The sequence below is a fragment of the Camarhynchus parvulus genome, chromosome 12, assembly GCF_901933205.1.
Source record: "Camarhynchus parvulus chromosome 12, STF_HiC, whole genome shotgun sequence".
Classification (NCBI taxonomy): Eukaryota; Metazoa; Chordata; class Aves; order Passeriformes; family Thraupidae; genus Camarhynchus; species Camarhynchus parvulus.
In genome coordinates, this window is record NC_044582.1 from 717683 (window position 1) to 738000 (window position 20318).

Genomic DNA, 20318 nt, shown 5'->3' on the forward strand with positions numbered 1-20318 from the left:
GCTCCCGCCTTTCCCGATCCCGCATGCGCGTTCCCCCCTCCCACCCCCGCCTTTCCCGATCCCGCTCCTCCCCGACCCCGCCTTTCCGGCTCCCGCTGCTCCTCGGTCCCGCTGTTCCCGATCCCGCTGTTTCCCAGTCACGACCTCGCTGTTCCCGACACTGCTATTCCCGATCCCTACACTGCTATTCCCGACACTGCTGTTCCCGATCCCGAACCCGATCCCGATCCCGACCACGCCGTTCCCGCTCCTGCCTCCCCTGTCCCCAGTCCCTCGCTGCGCATGCGCACGTTGCGGGGCGGTGCCGGCGGAGCGGCGCGAGCGGCCCTGCAGGTGAGGTGGGTCCGTCCCCCCGCCCCGCCCGCGCCCCTCGCAGCCCCGCGTACCTTCCTCGCGGCGCGCCTTCCTCAGAGCACCCGTGGCCTCGCACAGCGCCCCGCGCCTTCCTCACAGCGCCCGCGCCCCTCACAGCGCCGCGCGCCTTCCTCACAGCGCCCCGCGCCTTCCTCACAGCGCCGCGCGCCTTCCTCACAGCGCCCGCGCCCCTCACAGCGCCCGCGCCCCTCACAGCGCCGCGCGCCTTCCTCACAGCGCCGCGCGCCTTCCTCACAGCACCCGGGCCCCTCACAGCGCCGCGCGCCTTCCTCACAGCACCCGGGGCCCCTCACAGCGCCCCGCAGAGCGCCGCGCGCCTTCCTCACAGCGCCGCGCACCTTGCTCATAGCACCCGCGCCCCTCACAACGCCCTTCCCAGCGCCCCGCGCCCCTCACAGCGCCCAGCCCCGCCGGACAGCAGCCCGGGCTGTGGAGCACCCCCGCGCTCGCTGCTCGGCCTGGCCCTCCGTTAAGGACTGAGACCCCGCCGCGGCCCCGTACGGCTCTCTGGGCTCCTCCCGCTGTCCCCGGGCCGTGCCCGGCGCCGGCTGTGGCCAAGAACGGCCTGTGGGCCCCCGGGGGATGTGCGGTGACACAGCCCCTCTGCCACCCGCTGTTGAATAGTCACAGAACCGAAGCACAGCAGCCCAGGCTGGTCTGGGGTCCACTGTCCCGGGGTGCTCCAAGGCCCGTTCAACCTGGCCTTGAACACTTCCAGGGATGGGGCTGCCACCCCCTGAATCACAACGTCAAAATGCTTTCAGTATAAGAAATTATCTATGTAGTTTTACTTTCGCAAAGACCCACAGCTGTCAGGGAGAGAGAGGTCCATGAAGGACAGCAGGGTAGTGCAATGGAAACTGATTTTCCCCTTCTCAGCGGTGTCTGCTTGTTTAGTAGTGGTTTTACCTTACCTCTAATCATCAGTCACCCTGAAAAACGCAGCTCAGTCAGTCCTGCTTGAGGGACCTCAATACACAGGTCACTCCACACACTCAACAGTACCTTTTAGATGTAGCTATTTCTGCTTTTGGCTACAGACTGTCACTACAGTCTTTAGTGGAGTAGCAAAAAGATTAACGGTTACCTGATTTGTTAATAATCTAGACTTCAGTGTTTTCTCTTTGCATAGATCCCTTGCTTTTGCTTTTCTCATTGACTTCGTTTTGGGAGTCCTTCACACCACTGAGCAACACCCAGCTTCACATCTGTGGAGGAATTAATCTCAATATCATGTGTACAAAATAAATATGTTTGTACTTTTGTATTGCTTGAAAGCATTTTCAGGTTGTGGTTCAGGTGGTGGCTGCCCCTGGATCCCTGGCAGTGCCCAAGGCCAGGTTGGACAGGGCTTGGAGCACCCTGGGACAGTGGAAGGTGTCCCTGCCATGGCAGAGGTGGCACTTGCACTGGATGGGCTTTAAGGTCCCTCCAGCCCAGACCATTCTGGGATTCTGTGATTTTTCCATCTCTTGTTTCCATCAGTAGTTTATATGAGACACAGGGAGTACCTGTATGTCTAAGGCAAGATGAAGTGAGAGAGGGAGACAGTCTGCAGGGCCAGCTGCTGAGAGGGTACCACCTCAGGTACAGTGAGCAATGTAGTCCTCTCTCATGGTATACTTGCTTGGCTTGACACACAAACTGACCCAAAAAGCGTTTCGTCCACATGTTTCAGTAAATATTTCACTCCTTTGGAAATCCAGTTATACATTTGGACACCATAATGACTATTTTATTTTGTGTAATGAATTGTCTAGGAATTGCGAAATCTGACATGGAGAAGAAATTGTCTCATAAATCAGAGCTTTCCTTTTTCTAGCTAGATCTAGTTTAAGTGGTTCTACGATATTTTCCTAGGTGTGTAGTCATCTTTTGCATTGTAAGTCCGTTGAATGACTTAAAAAGAACACCTGATACCACTCTTCAGTTTTGGAACTGTCTTTTGAATTGAAATTTTCATATTACGCTGCTGCCTTTACCTAACATTTCACTACATTTTGTCCTTTACTGGCAATTTTAGGTAACAGTGGAACCAACAGGAAAAGAGAGACTGTCAGAAGTAGAGATGATGAAAGAGGACAGGGATCACAGGTGGGCTGCTGCTATGGAATCTCATTAAGCAGCTAAATGTGTACATTTCTCCCACAACTGTAACACTGCTGGTAAAGCTGAGGTCTGCCAAAGGCTTTGAGTCTGCTTTTGTGATTGATTTGTGGTAGTACAGCATTATGCTTAATGGACAGAAAAAAATTATATGTGTCTATATATATTGATATATATATATATGTAAAATATCCAGAAGTAGAACTTACAGAAAGTCTTCAATAACATGTATACTGTTGGAAAGTTACACAAAGTTAAGCCTCCCCTGCAGAGTTTCAATACAGACTGAAAATAAAGCAACATTAATTGATTTTTATGATCCAAACTATGAGAAGAGCAAAAAGCAAAAAGAGAAGCTGGAAATGCCCAAAGCCAGCTAGGAATCCAAACACACAGTTTGTATTAAATGAAAATGAATCTTAGGTTTTAGTCAGCTTTAAGTTTTAGGATAATGTGATGTTTTGATTCTTTCTATGTACCACTGAAAACAGTGCAGTGTAGGCAGTGGTCAGACATTCTGATGAGGCAGTTCAGACACTTTTCTGCCTGCCTAATCTGATAAACATGTCCCTAAGGTCACAGGACAGGTGGATTTGCAATGTCTGCTGTGAAGTAGGCATGAGGCAGCTCCTGCAGTGCAAGAGAAGCTGCCAGAAGCCCAGTGATCCTGTTCTACTTACTTAAAATGCTTTAATTGGCAATCATAGTTCAGCAGAATTTTCCAGAGGGCTTGGAATTCTTCATTTTGTTGAAACAGGAAAATGCCAAGCCTAGAGACATGAAGATTTCTAGTTTAGTCATTAGCATCCCACCTACTCTGTGTATTCTTTCCTTGGAAATGGCAAATTATTTCACCCTATTGGTTAATTCTCCCAAAAAGTCACCCTCAGTTAGCACAAAGCCTTGTTTTGACTCAAATATGGTGGCATGTCCTGTTTGAGCAAACACGTTTGGCACTGATGCCTGGAATTAGCCAAACTCTGCAGAGCACTAGAAAAAATTAGTTCTTCAGCTGAACAAAGGCATTAATAGTGAGAAGTATGAATGTAGGAACAGATAAAGGGGTAGCCAGCAAAACTCTTCACACCTACAATTGGATACAGGAAAGCAGAGGCTGTTGCACCAGGAATCCAAACCCTCCAAGGATTAACCCCCCTCTGGAATCAAATAGGTAAATAGTGTTATATTACCCACATGGAAATAAAACTTAGGTATGTCAGCTTCTCAAGTGTGAACATTCAGAACTTCCCCCAAAGAGTATGCTTATATTAAGAATTTAATTAATATTTATTAGTTATCTGAAGCTGCTCTTTGTTCTTACTCAACTAAAATGATGCCAGCTTCCTCCAGCTCCTCCTACAAAATGTTTTGCCAGATGCTCCATTTGTTAACACATTTTAGTGTGCTGACACTTGGAAAATACATGTATCCCTTTACTCATAATTCACAGATTCAGATTTCTAGAGCCACTTCTGTAGTGAGTGAACAATGTGAAACCAAAGAGTGCTGCCATGGGGCTGTTCCTGTTGTGTGAATTGACCCAGACTGGTAACCAAGGGCAACCCTCAAACCACAGCCGAAAGGCAAAGAGCAGATTTATTTCACTATACAATTTATATTTCATTCAAGCTGATCTCTGAGTCTTTCTACCCTACATTGCCAATACAGATTCCTGCTGAAGGTCTGTCATTCCCAGGGAGTCTTCACTGTTCTCCTGGGGCTCTGCTGTCACCAACACCTGAGTGTACCTGGCCCTGGGCATGGGCAGGGCAGGGCTGCTGCAGCACCAGTGAGTGTGTCAGTGTGCCTGGGCAGGGCTGCTGCAGCAGTGGCACTGCACACCACCTCTTGGCACTCTGGGAACCCACATGAGTTCATTTTTGGAGATTCTGAACCCCCCCAGTTGCAGCTGCAGGCTGGGAAAGCTGTGGCTGCTTGGCCCCTTTGTGGTTGAAGCTTCTACCAGCACAAGAAAAGGTGTGCAAAAGGGGGTTTTAGGCTCCACAATCTGTTCAGGTTTTTAAGTAGCCAAGGTACCTTGGTGGATTTTCCCAAATTGTGTACAAATCTTTTGAAGTCCTATTTCTTTTTGTTTCCCCAAAAAAACTTAGAATCACAGAACAGATGAGATCACACTGGATTTTAATTTTAAGGATACTTTGTTTCTAAATAATTGGGAGGTTTTTTAAATTAATCCCTAGCTTCAATAATGGAAGGGATTTTTTAACAAGACATGCAGGGAAGTGATGGGAATAGATGAAAGCCCTTTTCTTCATCGGCTACTACTAAGTGCTTGAAATTGATTTTGAGATAACATCTATTTTTAAGATATTGTATCCTGTTTTATATACATTGTTTATCTAGTATTTAGTTAAATCAACAAAATCTTTGGGGTTTAGTTGATTATATCTTTAGTTGATTACAGTTGATTAGATTTATATTAATTATTTTTGTTATGGTTTTGAGACCTTACTTTTAATGCAGTTAATTTATACATGCTAAAAATACTTCAGTGACATTCTATGTTTTTACTGGATAAGAAGAAATGTTTTATGCAGATAACAATGATAGGCCCAGCTAACAATGGAACATTTCTATCTAATTCTCTTTTCACGGCATTTCAAAATCAATTAATCTCACTTCTCAAAATTCTCTCTGTGGCTCTGTGTTTGTGTTGTGCGTGTAGACACACACAAATAAATACCTGTTTAGTTGTTGCTAATAGGAAATGAGGTGAACAGGAAGAGCAGAGCTGGGAGAGTCAGTTATTAGAACATCAGGCTGTGCGGCCTGTTTGCCTCAATCCCTTTAAAGGCCGGGCAGACGCAGAAAGCAGTTTAGGGACGATTATCTGCATAGTCCCCGAGGCACTCCCCGCACTGTTTAGGTTAAGAAAAGATCGTTGCTGGCTCCTCCCAGATTACCATCCCCGATCCGATTAGCCACAGGAAACACCAGGGGAATTCATTCAGCTTCTCTGTAAAACGTGACTGCCCTGCACCTGTTTCTTGTGGCTGATACTGCAGCAATGAAGGGATCAGCACTCACTCATTCTTTTTGCAGGGTAACAGGTAAGGTGTTACACTGAAATTACTAAAATTATTAAAACTCCTGTAAATTTACTGTGGTTTTGACTGTATTAGATGTAAAAATCCTCTAACTCGCAGAGATAATTTTTGAACTTGCACTTGAGTGCTGTCAGAATGCTGACAATTACTATTTCATTCTTCTGCATGTAGTCAGTGTGATGAGTCTGAGAGTCTCTTGGTAAACATGATGTTCATGATCAAGGGTCTTGGAGCCAGCACTTTTTTTTGTAGAACAGTTAATATAAGTTAATATATTCACTTTACGCCATCTCCTTGATGAATCTCACTAGTAATTACTGCCTGTCAGCCTGTTCAAGGTAGTTTAAAATACCTTCTGTTAACTCTTAGGTTAGCACTGCCACAGAGAGAGGTGATTTAAATAACATGGCTCGAGTCAATTGAGAGACTTGTCCATCAGTTTAGCTTGCAGTTTCTTGCTATTTATGTCAAAAATCTATGAACAGCAAAGACTGAACCACCAAACCAGCACCTACATAATCGTTTAATGAATTATATTCTCATCTCTTTTGTACATGAAAGATGTTAGAGTCCTTTGTAAATATCAAACTTGATGATTAAATGACATTCATCTTTTACTAAGACAGGTGGGGAATATTTTTTCCCAAAGAAGGTAAAAAACATGTAGAAATAACAAATCCATTCTGGTTGTGGTTCCAGTGTGAAACCCCTGGAGTTTCACAGCAGCTGTAGTATCATCCTGCTGTGTAAGTAGTGTATAACTAAACTATATGAAAATTTGTTTACATTTTTACCTAGTCTTCTCTCTGTCCTTTATCCGTGTGTTTATTTGCTTTTCCAGTATTTTGGTGTTTTCTTACAGGTAGCAAACATTTAAATTTCAAATAATGGAGCTTTTTAAAGCACCTTGGGAATTGAGGTGTGTGCCTACTGAAAGATGTGTGCTCAGTGCTAAAACTGCCTTCCAGCCCGTGGTTAAAGTGTAGCTTAAGCATTCATGAAATATCTGTTCCCAATGAGCTTTTTCCCTGGTACAGGCATTAGAACAACAACCTTTGCATCTTGTTTCATTAATCATAATAATCAAGTTTAGCAAAACCCTCAGTTATCATAATTTTTTTACAAACATTTAGAAATGCTTTGTTATTCCTGGCAATGTTAAAATTAGATAGTCTGTGGTAATTTAAAACGCATTTTCATTTACCAGTGCTTCCTGTACCAGTGACTAGCCACATCTCAGCCAATTTAGAAGATTTTTTGCTAGAAATTCTCATGATCTGCCAATCTTAAAGCATCAAAGCCTGAATTAAGAGACAAGGTTATAATTTAGTAGCTCTTAACAACTTCATTAAATATACCCAGTCCTCACTACACTATCCTATTTTTACTTAGTCTTAATCATTGAAGTTATCTTTAGTCATCTGCCTGAAACATCTCCATTAGTGCTGTTTACAGGATTTTGCATTTTGGCAGTGAAACTATCCCGTGTGATCTTATATTTAGACATTCGGTTGACTTCTGTGGGACTGCTCACAAAAGCAAAGCTTCTCAAGTGCTTGCAGAATTAGGCCACAGGAAATTTTAAAGGTGTCAGCCAAGTGCTTAGGTACTAAGCCACCCTTGCCCCTACCTGCAGCGAGCTTACTATGTTTCTTTAAAAATTTGGCTGCTAGGTAGTTACTTACAGGTGACTGCAACAGGGAGAGAACACATTCACTTTAGAAGACAATAAAACAGTAAAAATAATCTCAGAAGTTCATGTGACAGGCCTAAACATCAGCACTGCCTCTATTGTATGAATATATTTGAGGTTTAAAATAATTTTTCCCATATATTGATATTTTAAATGGAAAACTTACTAATTTTTTTTAATGTTAATACATACATGTAATCTTTTTAAGTGTGTGGTCTGCTGTGACATCCTTGTTTGCCAAAGCCACAGGAATTAAAGATTTGGGCCCTCAGTATTTGTGGATAGGTGCACAGGGGCACTGTGGGGAGCCTTACAATGGGATTACTGTCCATGCTGGCAGCTACACTGCCCAAACTGGAATCCTTCCAGCTGAGAATGCAAGCTCTTCTCTCTGTTTGAAAACATGTTCTGAAGGAAAAGGTAGCAATTGCATTTATTAAATAACCATCCTCACTGCCAAGATAGAGTGAGACCAGCATCTTCTTGTCTCCTCACTTTTTGACTGTATAATTGTTTTCTGACTGCTGCAGTAATGGACATTGCTCCTCTCGTTTTAGTCTGGAGCAAAAAATTCAGCCCAGCCACTGGAAGCCACTGGTTTTCAGATCCTGAAATGCCAGAAAGAAATGTTTTGTGACAAGGCAGAGTTGTTCATTTGCAAACCCCACTGCTGGTTTGCAGGGTCCATCCTGCAGCCAGCTCCTGAGAGCCAGTGAGGGATGCTGCCTATGGAAGGTGGCCTTTGGAAGGAGCTGGGACCCCCCATGTCCCAGCTGTCCTGCTGCTTCCCTGTGACCTTACAAAGAGCAGGGCCTTTATTGCAGAGGAAAGGGCGTGGGCAAGGGGCTTCACTGTTGATGAGGTGGATGCCAGGAGCGACCTCGTCCACGAGGTGCCTACACTGTGTCCCCTGCAGGAAATGCACCCCTGCAAGTGTGCAGCAGCGAGTGGGGCACGACAGCTGTCGTGTTTCCAAATGCAACATGTCAATCCGGTGCAACAGGAGACAAAAATCCCTGCTGGTAGAAATTGTTCAGCTCAAAAGTGGGGGGAAAGAAAAGGAACTCAAAACTGCAGACAAACATCAAAGCACATATCAAACCCACTCCTGGAGGGGACCTCTTGAAATACCCAGAGTGCGTGGCATGAGGATTCCAGGAGATTCCTTGGGCAGCGTGGTCCTGCTCTTGCCTTCTGCCAGCCGACAGCACAGGCACATTTCCCGGTGTTTGGTGTCAGGAGTCGGGGTGTTCCCGCTCGCTGGACGGCACCGCTGCCTGTGCTGGAGCAGAGGTGGAACTGCACCGCGGGAGACACCGTTCCTCTCACCCGTTCAGGGAGCCGGGATTAAGGGGCGGCCTCTTTGCTGTCATGGCAATAGGGACGCACGGCAGAGATCGAGCAGCAGAGCTGATTAAGGCGATACCGTGATTGCCCCAAGGTACGTGACTCAGATCCTCGGGCAGCTCACGGCACCGCGACCTGGAATAGCGCTCCAGGCTGTGCCTTCCGCAGCTACCGAGCGTTCACGAGATGAGCAAAATGCTGAAGAACATCTTTAAAAACTAAGAATATCCTGTGCAGAGGCGAAGCAGGAGAGAGCTGCTGCTTTAACCTAAGCACTTTACTTCTAGCATCCATTTTATTGGTTCAGGAACATAATGCCCCTCTGTAGGTACATCAGCACTGACCTGTCCCAAATTACTGCCTTACACCTGTCTGAGGGAGTGCAGTGTAACTCAGCAAAGTCATTTGTCACAATATTACTAACCTTTTTTTTCAGAAGTAAATATAAGGGAATTGCTTCCATTGATCACACTGTCAGTCAAGTTTTGCAAACTGAAAGGCACAGACAAAATATTCAGGTCAGTTGGGCAGCACAGGAATTATGGATTTGGTGTATAAATGAAATAAAATGTCTGGTTAGACAACAAAGAAACAAAGAGCTCACCTCTGCCACTTAGAAGAAGCTTGCTAGTATTTTGTCATCCTCTAGGTACGTTCTCTTCTGCATTAACCTCCATCATGTCCATTTCCAGTTAAGAGTTCTTATCAGGCTGATTCCTAGGTGAAAAAAAAAAAAGGAAATAATTTTAGATAGAAATATCCCTGATATTTAATCTCTTTATTTTTTAATCATTTGAGTATAAGGAAATAGGAGAACTAAATAGTCATCGTGGTGGTGATTCTGCTGCCAGTATGTTGAGATACCTTTTTCAAATGTTATCTGGACAAGCTGTTAAGAATTTTGAAAAGAACTTTCTGAGAAATAGAAACCAATAATTTTTTGTTAATTCAGCATTATTAACTCTAAAAAAGAAATTCTGGGGATAAAATGGAGTACTTTCTTTAGGTTCGAAGTTTCCTCTGATAATGGAAGCCATCACTTACTGATTTCAAAATCCATTGGAAAAAAAATAGAGGTTCTGGAACTTCTCCAAATAGAATGCAATTATATGAAGGTAGTTTATTAAAGGACTGACTTTTCAGAATACAGAGTCAGATGGTCAAGTAGCTGTGTAGAAAATGCTGCAGATACTCTTTTAATCTTTATTAAAGAGTGTTCTTGATTCATATTCTTGATTTATATTCTTCTTAAAATACTTACATTAGAGATGCCTTTCTTGGCATCTCTGAGGTTTCAGAAGGCTATTTGTCTTTCACTGACAAATGTAATTCTCATCCCTTCGAGAGGACTGGTGCAGCTCTATGAAAGGGTTCTTAACGTAGATCTGTGATCTCTTCCCACCATTAAGCATCTTGAAAAGAACAGAGCTGCACTGGCTGACTTTGTGGAATAAAGTCCATTAGCATTGTTGGAAAAATAATTTATTCAAGTATGTGGTAGATAATGCAATACCTGAATGAATAAATTTTATTTATATATTTGCTGCAAAAATTATTATGCAGAATTAGAGATAAAAGCTGGAAAATGAGCAGCAAGCAGTTAGCACCACACAGGCCTGTTGTATCACCTAATCCCCGCAGGACTCTTCTATTTTTACATATATTTTTTTAGCAAATCTGTCTTAAAACTGTATTTATGCTGAATCCTAATACTGGTTTTGCAGACTTGGGAACCCAAGGTTTGTCTATTTAGCAAAGTTTCTGTAGCTAATGATGCAGCAGAGATGTGCTTAGTTTGATATAAAAATTGCTCTTTTTTGTTATGCTTGCAGCTATTTTCCTATAGAGATAAGAGAAACAGAAGGGTGACCTTATTCTGAGTAAGAATTTCCATTCAAGAGCCACGCAAAGGGTTTATTTAAACATCACAGGCTGATGACTGTGTTCGTATCTACAGCTTGCTTTATCTTTCTGTCGGATAGAAGGTCTTCAGAGCAGGACTTACCTTGTATTAGAAATAACAGTAGAGAAAAAATCTGTTTCTGCCTGGAGAGAGTGGTGGGTTCAGTTTTCTTGTTAGAGGAGAATCATGACAGATGTGATTCCAAAGCCCAAGAGTACAGGGAAGAGAGCAGCGAGGGGCCGTGCATTGTAGACAATCTGTCTGTCAAGTACCAGCCCATGCCTGGCTGCCCAAATCTTCAATGACTCCAGAACATAACCAGGAGCATGTGCCTTTATTCTGCCTACTTTGAGCTTCTCTCGTAGGTTTTCAGTGATTATTTCATTGTTTCAACAGGTACTGCAATGGCTGCAGGAGTTTTGCTGCAAAATGAGCAACCGTACTCCTCGCTGATAGAGAGCAGTGTGTATCTGGCAAATATGAGTTCAGGTAAGAATTTGGCTCTGATGTGTCATTCATAATAAATGCTTAGAGCAATTCTGGAAAAAAAAAACCCACAAAATTAAAAAAACCACAGAAATATTATCCATGTTTTTAAATGTAAAATGTCTCTAACAAAACCAAACTGCATTATTTCATCAGCATATTGTGGTGATAATATGTCAATCTTTTCTGTAATTTTTATTTTGTCAGATCTCTTAATGGAAGAAACTATGCCATTTTTGTGTTGAGAAACTGCCTAGTCTCTGAAAACACAAACCTGCCTTCAGCAAAACTCACCTTTCTAATTATTTAAACTTGTACAAGATGCAATTCTTTCTTACCATTTTGTGTGAGTGTTTGCAAATCTGCTAGATTCAGTAGGAAAATAATGATGTGTAGCATTTTCTTTTCCTCATTTCTGTTTCCACTATCATTTTATATATACTGAAAAGTTTCTGGGAAGAGAAAAAGAAAAATGATTAAATACAAGAAAGGAATGTAGTTAATTAGAAAATATTTTTCACATTCCTTGGATACAGGTAGCACTTGAAATAGCCTTTTTCATCTCCTTTCTCTTCCATGCAACCCCCAAAATAAAAGCATATTTACATGTTTCTTCACCTGTTGATATCAGTTCCACTGATGAATGATAAGTCAAGGTTTTGAACATTTTCCTTTCCTCACACGACATCACTGCTGATATTTCAGGCCTGGTACCCACAGCAAACATTGCCACGTCTCTGTAAGAGCTGGGCAGCAGCAGTCAAAGTTCAGGACTTCAGTTCCAGTGCCTGGAAGAAGCAGATTTTTGCCTAATGAATTTGTTCCAAAAGGGAACTTCCTCTTATGCAAATTCCTCTGTACAAGTTACTGGTTTTGTGGTACAAGAAGAAACACAAATGTGTTTTAGGAAAATGCAGTGGGATTAATTTGTTTATTGACAAAGTTAAAGTGAATTTTCTTGATTTCCCCAGCCTTCCCCTTTCTGTGCAGTCTGATGCACAGACATTGGGATGACAGAGGCTTTTTACATCACTATAATCCCTTCTGTGCACAGTAGCTTTTTCAAGTGCTGCAATCTTTCTGGCCACCTCATTCTCCTGCTCAGCACACTGGAAGCAAAGTGGGAGGCAATTTGCCACCTCATACCTACCTTCAGAAGCCTGAAACACTCAGCTGACACACCTTCTCCTCCTCATGATCTGCTTTCTGTCAGGCTGCAGGATTAACAGCATTGCTTCATAAAAAAGCTGTGCCCTGGAAAAAAACCCAGCCTTTTGTTTTGGATAACAAATTGTGTTTTGTTAGAAGATGTGAATGGTCCAGGCAAACAGTCTACAATTCATCATGTACGAAAGCATTTCAGCAGGAACACACTAATCCCAGTCATTACACAGCTAATGATGCATTTTGGAGCAGCGAAGTGGAGGAGGAGAGGTGGCTGTGGAATGAAGAACCAAGAGGTGGGGGAGTATAATGTGCTTCCTTACAGATCTCTCAGGAGGCAGAGCCTCCAGCTACATTTTGATTGTTCTGTTGAATGGAGTATTTTGTGTCTTAGCGAGTTCTGAATGCCTGTTATTGAGCAGGAACTAAATACTCCCATTGTTTATTACAAACATTTTGGTTGTTCCCAGCGCGTTTTGAAAATTACCTACTTGACAAGCAACTATTTTCATCAAGCGGTGGAACAGTTTGTCCCGAGCAGACGCAATCCCTGTGGAAAGGAGCAGCCCGGGGCTGGCTGGCAGCAGCGCCTGCATCCTCCGTTACCATGGCGACAGCTCAGCCCGGGGACCAGCTGCCGAGCGCGCTCGGGGATGCTCCGCTCCGCTCCCGCAACTTCAGCGCTGAGCAACTTCCCCTGCGCTCAGAGCGCCCCGGGCAGCGGCGCCGGGCGGAGCTGGGGCCGCGCAGCCATGCAGCCTTCCCCCCGCCGGCGCTCGGCCGTCAGCATCTTTAGCTATTTCTTCCAGGGGCGGAGGCATTCCTCCTCCGATCCCCTTCTCCGCCTCAGCCAGCGGCGCCGCAGCTCCGTGGTGGAGCTGCTCTCCTCGTCCACTCACCGGGTCATGGTGGCTCTGTCGTCGCTCAGCCCCGAGGAGCTAGACGCCACTTTTCCTGAAAAAAAAAGTAAAGTACTTTTCATTGAGACTATTGGCAGTTCTGGGTATTTTCTCGGTATTACTATAGTTTTGTTCTGTTAACTGTACTTTTTATGTGTGGATAAAATAGTGGGGTTTAATTTTCTTCTTGTATTTTGTATATTCTGTTTTGTTCACTGATTCCTTATTCAGGTGTTAATACATGCTTTTTACTCTAACAGCTCAGTTATAAATAACAGGTAAAACGGAAGCACACATTCATGCATACTCCAAGGACATGGTTAACTATATTGATTTCAGGTTGAAGAGGACCATGACTTTTTTCAGATGCAAAGGATGTCACTAACCTCTAACTTCATCAGAAAAAATACCTGGCAGTAATGCAAGCAATTTTTTCCCCTCAGAATCCTTCCTTGAACAACGAGCCTGAAATACATATTGCATATTTTTCTGGTGTTTGTGACTCTGTCATAAGGCTGAAGTGGTATTTTTCAGTGGGCTCCTGGCTAACGTGGCTCTGCCTGTGTCGCAGGGAGCTCGAGGCGCCCCACAGCCAAGTACACGAAGATGGGGGAGCGGCTGCGCCACGTCATCCCCGGGCACATGCAGTGCTCCATGGCCTGCGGCGGCCGCGCCTGCAAGTACGAGAACCCCGCGCGCTGGGCCGAGCACGAGCAGGCCATCAAGGGGCTCTACTCCTCCTGGTGAGCGGCTCAACGCGGCAAAATAGCCAGGCTTTTGAAAAACCAGCTGCCGAATGTCAAATGTACCGACATTTTGATCTGGAATTAGAACCTGACGTAGTGGCTGTTGTACACAGCCCAGGAAAGATAATGAAGGGCTTCCTGTTGACTTACAGTGGGTTTGGTTCAGATCCAAAAGAATAAATACCTGCGTGTCATGAATTATTAAAAAGCTGTTCTGGACTACTAAGGATTAGGATGCAAATGAATTAAATATGTTAAAATTGAAAAGTAAAAGCATTTCTTGCAGATGAAATAATGTGGACATGTGTTCAGAAGGACATTCATGTGCAGCAAAAGTCACATGAAATGTATCTTGACATTCTTACTGTTTTTTTTCTAACAGCAAATGCTCAAGCAGCATTTACAAACCTTAAAGGAATAAACAGGGATCTGGGTCCAGATTTCTATTCAAAGGAATTTTTACTTACATCCTGGCATTTAAGCAGTTCCAGTAATTGTCTTTTGATAATGTTCCATCTGTATCAGTTTAATAGGGTTTATCATTAACACTGTGGCATAGTAGAATTTTAAAAAGTAATTCCAATTAATCACCAAGGTATTTCTCTATTTCTTGAATACGATGATATTCTTATTTTGGAAGACTCACACCCAGGAAATTATTAATGATAACATTATTATTAACTTTTCTAATTTCTCAGGATAACAGATAACATCCTGGCTATGGCTCGACCCTCAACAGAATTAATTGAAAAGTACAACATTATTGAGCAGTTTGAAAGGTAACAAATTTAGTCATTATTTATTGTAAATATTACTGGTGTAATTCCTGATCCATTTTCTCTTTCAACATAGATTTGGATTGTTGATAAAGATCCTTTCATTTTAACATTCTACAGGTAAAGATTTATTATCCACTAAGAATAAATATGTGTTTCAGAAAATAAGGGACAATGAGATTTTGGCTGCCTGTAATACTTTGACTCATCTATTCCTTCCTTAAGATGTGGCATAAAAACCATAATTAACCTTCAGCGTCCTGGGGAGCATGCGAGCTGTGGGAACCCCCTGGAGCAGGAGAGCGGCTTCACCTACCGTCCTGAAGCCTTTATGGAGGCTGGCAGTAAGTTCCCTCCTGCTGTTGTTCCTCATTAATTATTGACTTTGACATTTAAGGATTTTTACTTGAATTCCTGTGAATTAAAGGCAGCTATGTAGGAAACGTGAAACCTGGCAAATACAATGAAGAGCAAATAACACATTATTGAAGATTGTGTATTATACAGAGAGAGATGGAGGGTTTATGTTCAGGTGTTTCTAAAGGAAGGACAGCAGTTCACTTTTTCTTCTGTATTCACAAATTTTGGTACACTCATGTCTTCTTACCTGGACTATAAAAGGTTATTTCATGTAAGGACACTGCTCCTGACAGTATTTTTGTATTTTCATGTTATGGTGAGAAGAGAGAAAGTGCCTCTCTGTAAAAAGCAGCTGCTGACTGAAGAAGTACTTTTATTTCTGAAAAGAAAAAATTGCCCTCTTTCTATATATAGCTGAGCAATTTTGCATGAATCACTGTTTTGTTACCTCTTTTACATTCTGGCTGAACTTGAGTTTGACAAATCCTTGCTAGCTTCGTGTATCTATCAAGTTTCAATAGCAAGCATACACTGAAATGGGAAAATAATCTCTTGCAAACAAGATATAGTCAGATTTTAAGCTCCATTATGCAATCTTAGCACTATAATTTCTTATTAGTAATCTCTCCCCTGCAAATACTACTACACCTTTCACATTTGGTGTGGCAGAAAATCACTGTCTCTCTTTTTATTTCAGTTTATTTTTATAATTTTGGATGGAAGGATTATGGCGTGGCATCTCTCACGACTATCCTTGACATGGTAAAGGTGATGTCTTTCGCCCTCCAGGAGGGGAGGGTGGCTGTTCACTGCCATGCAGGACTCGGGAGGACAGGTATGTGCCCCATGCAGGAGCAGCACCAGGGTTCCTCTAGAAACTCCAACCATCTCTGGTTATAAACCAGTAATAACTGGGCTAGATTCTGTGTCATTGCAAGATGGACTTCTATAAAATGATTAAAAGTGCTAAACTACTGTATCCAAATGTCCTCAATGGCTAGAGAAGATCAGTTTTAGTATATTAAAACCAAAGACCTGTAAGATAGAGAAGTTTTTAATCTGTATAATTGTTCCATTACATTCAAATGTGAGAACTGCTTCTGGAGGGGAAAGATTCCTCTGGTACACTTTCATTGTCCAGTATTTATAACATGTTCACAAACCTGCCACTCACTGTTGGATTGGGTAGATTTGGTGGAGCACCTAAAATTTCATTTGCTCCTTTCAAGTCCTTTCTGGTTGTGCCCTTCCCATAGAAGCCTCCATTACTCCCATGTTTGTGAATAGTGGAACTCCTGGAGAGGCTGTGGGGAGCTCCCACTGCAGTGCAGTGAGCAGGGCTTCACTGTCTCGTGCTTCTTCACAGGCAATTACGTTTAAGTAACAGCATCACATAATAGAGGACACTCTGTCTTCACCTATATTAATTTCTATCCCATATTTCCACTGAGTATTTGTTGAGTCTGACAGTTCCTTCACTAATCCCGTCTTTGTATTTTCCAGGTGTTCTAATAGCTTGCTACTTAGTTTTTGCCACCAGAATGAGTGCTGATCAAGCGATTCTGTTTGTCAGAGCCAAAAGGCCCAACTCCATCCAGACGCGGGGGCAGCTGCTGTGTGTCAGGGAGTTCTCCCAATTCCTGGTCCCTCTCCGCAACGTCTTCGCGTGCTGCGAGCCCAAGGCGCATGCGGTCACCCTGTCCCAGTACCTGACCCGCCAGAGGCACCTGCTCCACGGCTACGAGAGCAGGCACCTCAAGCACGTGCCAAAACTCATCCACCTGGTGTGCAAGCTGCTGCTGGACCTGGCCGAGAACAGACAGGTGGTAGAGGCAGAGCTGCTGGACATCCCAGACCTCTCAGCTGAGATTGAGAAGACCGTGTCCCAGCTGGCATCTACGGAGCTCGAGCGGGAGCTGGCCAGGCACGACAGCGACACGTCGGACTCGTCCTACGCCCCCTCCTCCACTCTCGACAGCCAGGACTCACATGTCTCCCTGGGACATGAATGTGATGCTTTCTGTAGAAGAAGGCATGTCGAATGCCTTCAGCCTCTTACTCATATGAGAAGGCGTCTGAGCTACAGTGAGTCAGACCTAAGGAGAACTGAGTTTCTTTTGGAACAGGATGACACTGCCTGGACAGTGCCTGCTCAGATCTTAGTGAACAACAAACTCAAGCAGAACAGTGGAGAGGAATGTTCTGCCACAGGTGAGGCAAAGCCACAGCTAGAGTTAAACAAAGAAGCATTAGTGCGTAACACGTGCACATTCTGGAATCAAGGGAAATTTGATTTGGATGGACGAAGGGATGGCTCCTGTCACAGAAGGAGCTCTACCAAAGAAGTACACCGCAGCAGGACCTTTTCCTCAGGCCTCGCGTCCATGCACAATCCCAAGGAACCTGGGATGCAAAGGCACAGCTTTGCTAGTGAGACTGCTCCCAGGAAGGACCACAAGACCAATATATATGGCAGGAGATTCTATCTCTCTGAGGACTCTGACTCTTCTTCTTCCTCTTCCAAAGTGAACTTTTCCATTGGAAATGAAAGTGAGAGTAGCAGAGAGTTGTCAGAGACAATTCCACACATTGTTCTGCAGTCAGAATTAAGTTTGGAAGCCCGAAGAGTTTTGGCAGCCAAAGCACTTGCAGATATAAATGAATTTCTGGGAGAGGATGAAGTGAAGCAGAAGGTAGAAATGTGGCAGGTAATTTTTAACTCAAATCCGTGCTACGGGTGCTGCATATTTCACCTCAGTGAATTCCTGGAATGGCAAAAATGCCACGTGGAGCTTTGAAATGGCACATTGGGATAGCAATTTATATGAGGCCTGGGTTCAGGTCTTTCACAGGCTGGCAAGATGCACCTACACATTCTGGGCTATAGCAGGAGGGTGGAGGTTCTGGTTATGTTCACTTTCCTAACTGGGGGAAATTGATGCCATTATTTCTGGTTGTAACATGGCTGCTGGTGGCACAGAAATAGTACAGGTTTTAAAGGTTTGAGTTGGTTTTCATCAGTGTTTTCTCAAAACTAATCAGAGGATTTGTGAGTAAAAGAAAAAGAATTTAGTAGAAACTTAACTGCTTATTGTCAAACCCAAATCCTCTTAGCAACATTTGCTTTGAAGTTGTAATGCAAAGCTGGTTTATGTATTCCAGTGGAGTATTGGGAGGTTCTCAGCTGCACTGCTGCTGTCATCCTTCTGTTTTAAAGAATCACTTGTACTGCTGCTGATTAATGTGGATACTCTGGAAAAAAATACAAATTTTTTCGATAACTCTTTTCTTGTTGGAACATAAAAGCCAAATACTGCTACAATCAAAATAATGTGGCAAAGATATATAGATGATGCATTTTCAGTTTTGTTTTGTTTGTTTGTTTGTTTTTTTGTTTTAAGAAAGAACTGAATTCTCAAGATGGAGCTTGGGATAAAATCTGCTCCGAGAGAGATCCTTTTATCCTCTGCAGCTTGATGTGGTCATGGATAGAGCAGCTGAAAGAACCTATTATATCCAAAGATGATATTGACATGCTGGCAAAACATTGTACAGAATCCCAGGATGCACTCCACTTGCTGGGAAAGGTACATATTCGATCTGACAATTCATTCCTTCACTTTAGGCAAGGGTTGCACTTTAAAAAAGCCACTTAATTCTCTTTCAAAATCAGAATGAGAATTCATTCTGCATCAAATTGTGTGAATTGTCTGGGTATCTCTAGATATCTTCTAGTCCAAGTGTCTTGCTCAAAACACAGTTACCTAGAGCAGGTTGCTTGTGTGACAAATCCTCCAGCCCCTTAATTAAGCTGGAAAAGGGTTGGGAAGGAACAGCCACAGAGATTGTTCTTCCTTTTCTTCCTCCTTGCTAGCAGTGCTCAGGTGTCTTTCTGCCAGCTTCCAGTGGTGACGGAGACTGGGAAGGACAGAGAGAGGTACAAGATGGGGAAAAAAGCCCTGAACATGCACAGCATTTTGGGCTGAAAAGATCAAATCTCACCCTTCCAATGCCAATTCACAGGAAGGCTACTGTTCGTGCAGAGAATCTTGAAATTCCCAGAAATAAGGAGGAATTACCAGAGTAGTTTGTAGCAGTCAGGAGAAGAGTTTTCCTATCATGACTGAAATAATTATGCAGAGGCTCTTTGGGCTGGTGGGAATTCCCCACCAACTCCTGCACATGAAGTTTCAGCACAGGAAGGCACAACCTGGTGTTTAAACAGCAGTTAACAAAATCTGAGTGCTAAACTGCTTTTTATGGAAATATTTTTTCTGATGAGATGCTGTTCCTTTTCCCCACCAGGAGCAGTGTCAGACCATCCTTTGTATTTTACACTGTGTGGTGAAACTGCAAGTGCTGCCAGCTGATGTGGAGGAGGCCTTACTTGCTCGTGCTATTAAAGCTTTCACCAAGGCAAGTAATCCCAAATAACTATCCAAGATATTGTATTTACTTGGTTTAAATCATGAAGGGTGAATCAATCAACAGAGGGAGGCCTCTATGAGAAAGGCTACAGTAATTCCTTCATGCTTCAGCGAAGCTTATTTATTTGAGAGTTTACATTTTATAATAATCACATACATAAAGGGTTGGAAATATTCTCTAAAAAATTAAATTCTGTCGCTACAACCTTAATCCTGGAGTCTCGTTTTTCTCTTTCTGGACCACTGCCAGTTCATGGACATCTTCAAATTACGGAAAAGAGAATTTTACAGGGTGACACTGACTAATCACCTAGAGTAGCTTCCCAAAGGCTTTGGTAGATTCTGTACCATGTGAATTCTTTCCATCAAATTAAATCACTTTCTGAAATTACACTGCAAGTCAGTTCTGTTCCAGACCTGTACCACAGGATGTGAGTAACTAATTTCTGCTTTGGGCTCATTGAGTAACAGTGACAGGTGAAGCTATTGCTCAGCTCAGATTTCTTCTCAGATTCAGTCAATGAAATCTGAGCTTGAACAGAATGTTCACTGTGCTGTTTCCTCCTCTTTTCTAAATCTGCCTGTTAAAACAATCACTACATTTCTCCTTCTTCTGTTTTACTTTAATGTCTAGTTAGCATAAAACTGAAAACACTTGGCATTAAGCACTCCATCAAAAACAAATCTTTTCTTTGATAAATCTCAAAGCTTTTTTTTTTTAATGTTGTGCATATACTTTGCATTTTGCTGTATGGCATCTCTTTAACAACTGAACTGAAACTTCTCTCTTTTATTAGATAAGCTTCGATTCTGAGAATGGGCCATATGTTTACAATACCTTGAAAACTGTGTTTAAACAAGCACTGGAAGAAAAAAGGAAAAGGATTAAAGAAGGAACAGAGAATCCTTCTTGATTTCTACACAGCTCTGCCGAAGCATTAGATGGACCTACCAAATTATTTTCCATA

The 20318-nt window shown here is 43.1% G+C and overlaps 1 protein-coding gene across 7 annotated transcripts; it reads left to right on the forward strand.

Moving 5' to 3' along the window:
• Window positions 1–90: 90 nt before the first annotated feature.
• On the forward strand, window positions 91–20312 carry PTPDC1 (protein tyrosine phosphatase domain containing 1). 7 transcript variants are annotated; one of them, XM_030956990.1, is made up of 11 exons: window positions 91–333; window positions 2399–2469; window positions 10889–10981; window positions 13613–13784; window positions 14486–14566; window positions 14789–14907; window positions 15621–15758; window positions 16427–17631; window positions 18325–18510; window positions 19229–19339; window positions 20148–20312. In XM_030956990.1, the coding sequence occupies exons 3-11, from the start codon at window positions 10897–10899 to the stop codon at window positions 20262–20264; spliced, it is 2214 nt and encodes a 737-aa protein (XP_030812850.1). In that variant the 5' UTR covers window positions 91–333; window positions 2399–2469; window positions 10889–10896; the 3' UTR covers window positions 20265–20312. The 7 variants fall into 7 exon arrangements, with proteins under 7 accessions (XP_030812850.1, XP_030812849.1, XP_030812853.1 ...); XM_030956989.1 differs by lacking the exon at window positions 2399–2469 and having other exon boundaries at window positions 91–338; XM_030956993.1 differs by lacking the exon at window positions 2399–2469 and having other exon boundaries at window positions 91–338; window positions 16427–17616.
• Window positions 20313–20318: the final 6 nt, after the last annotated feature.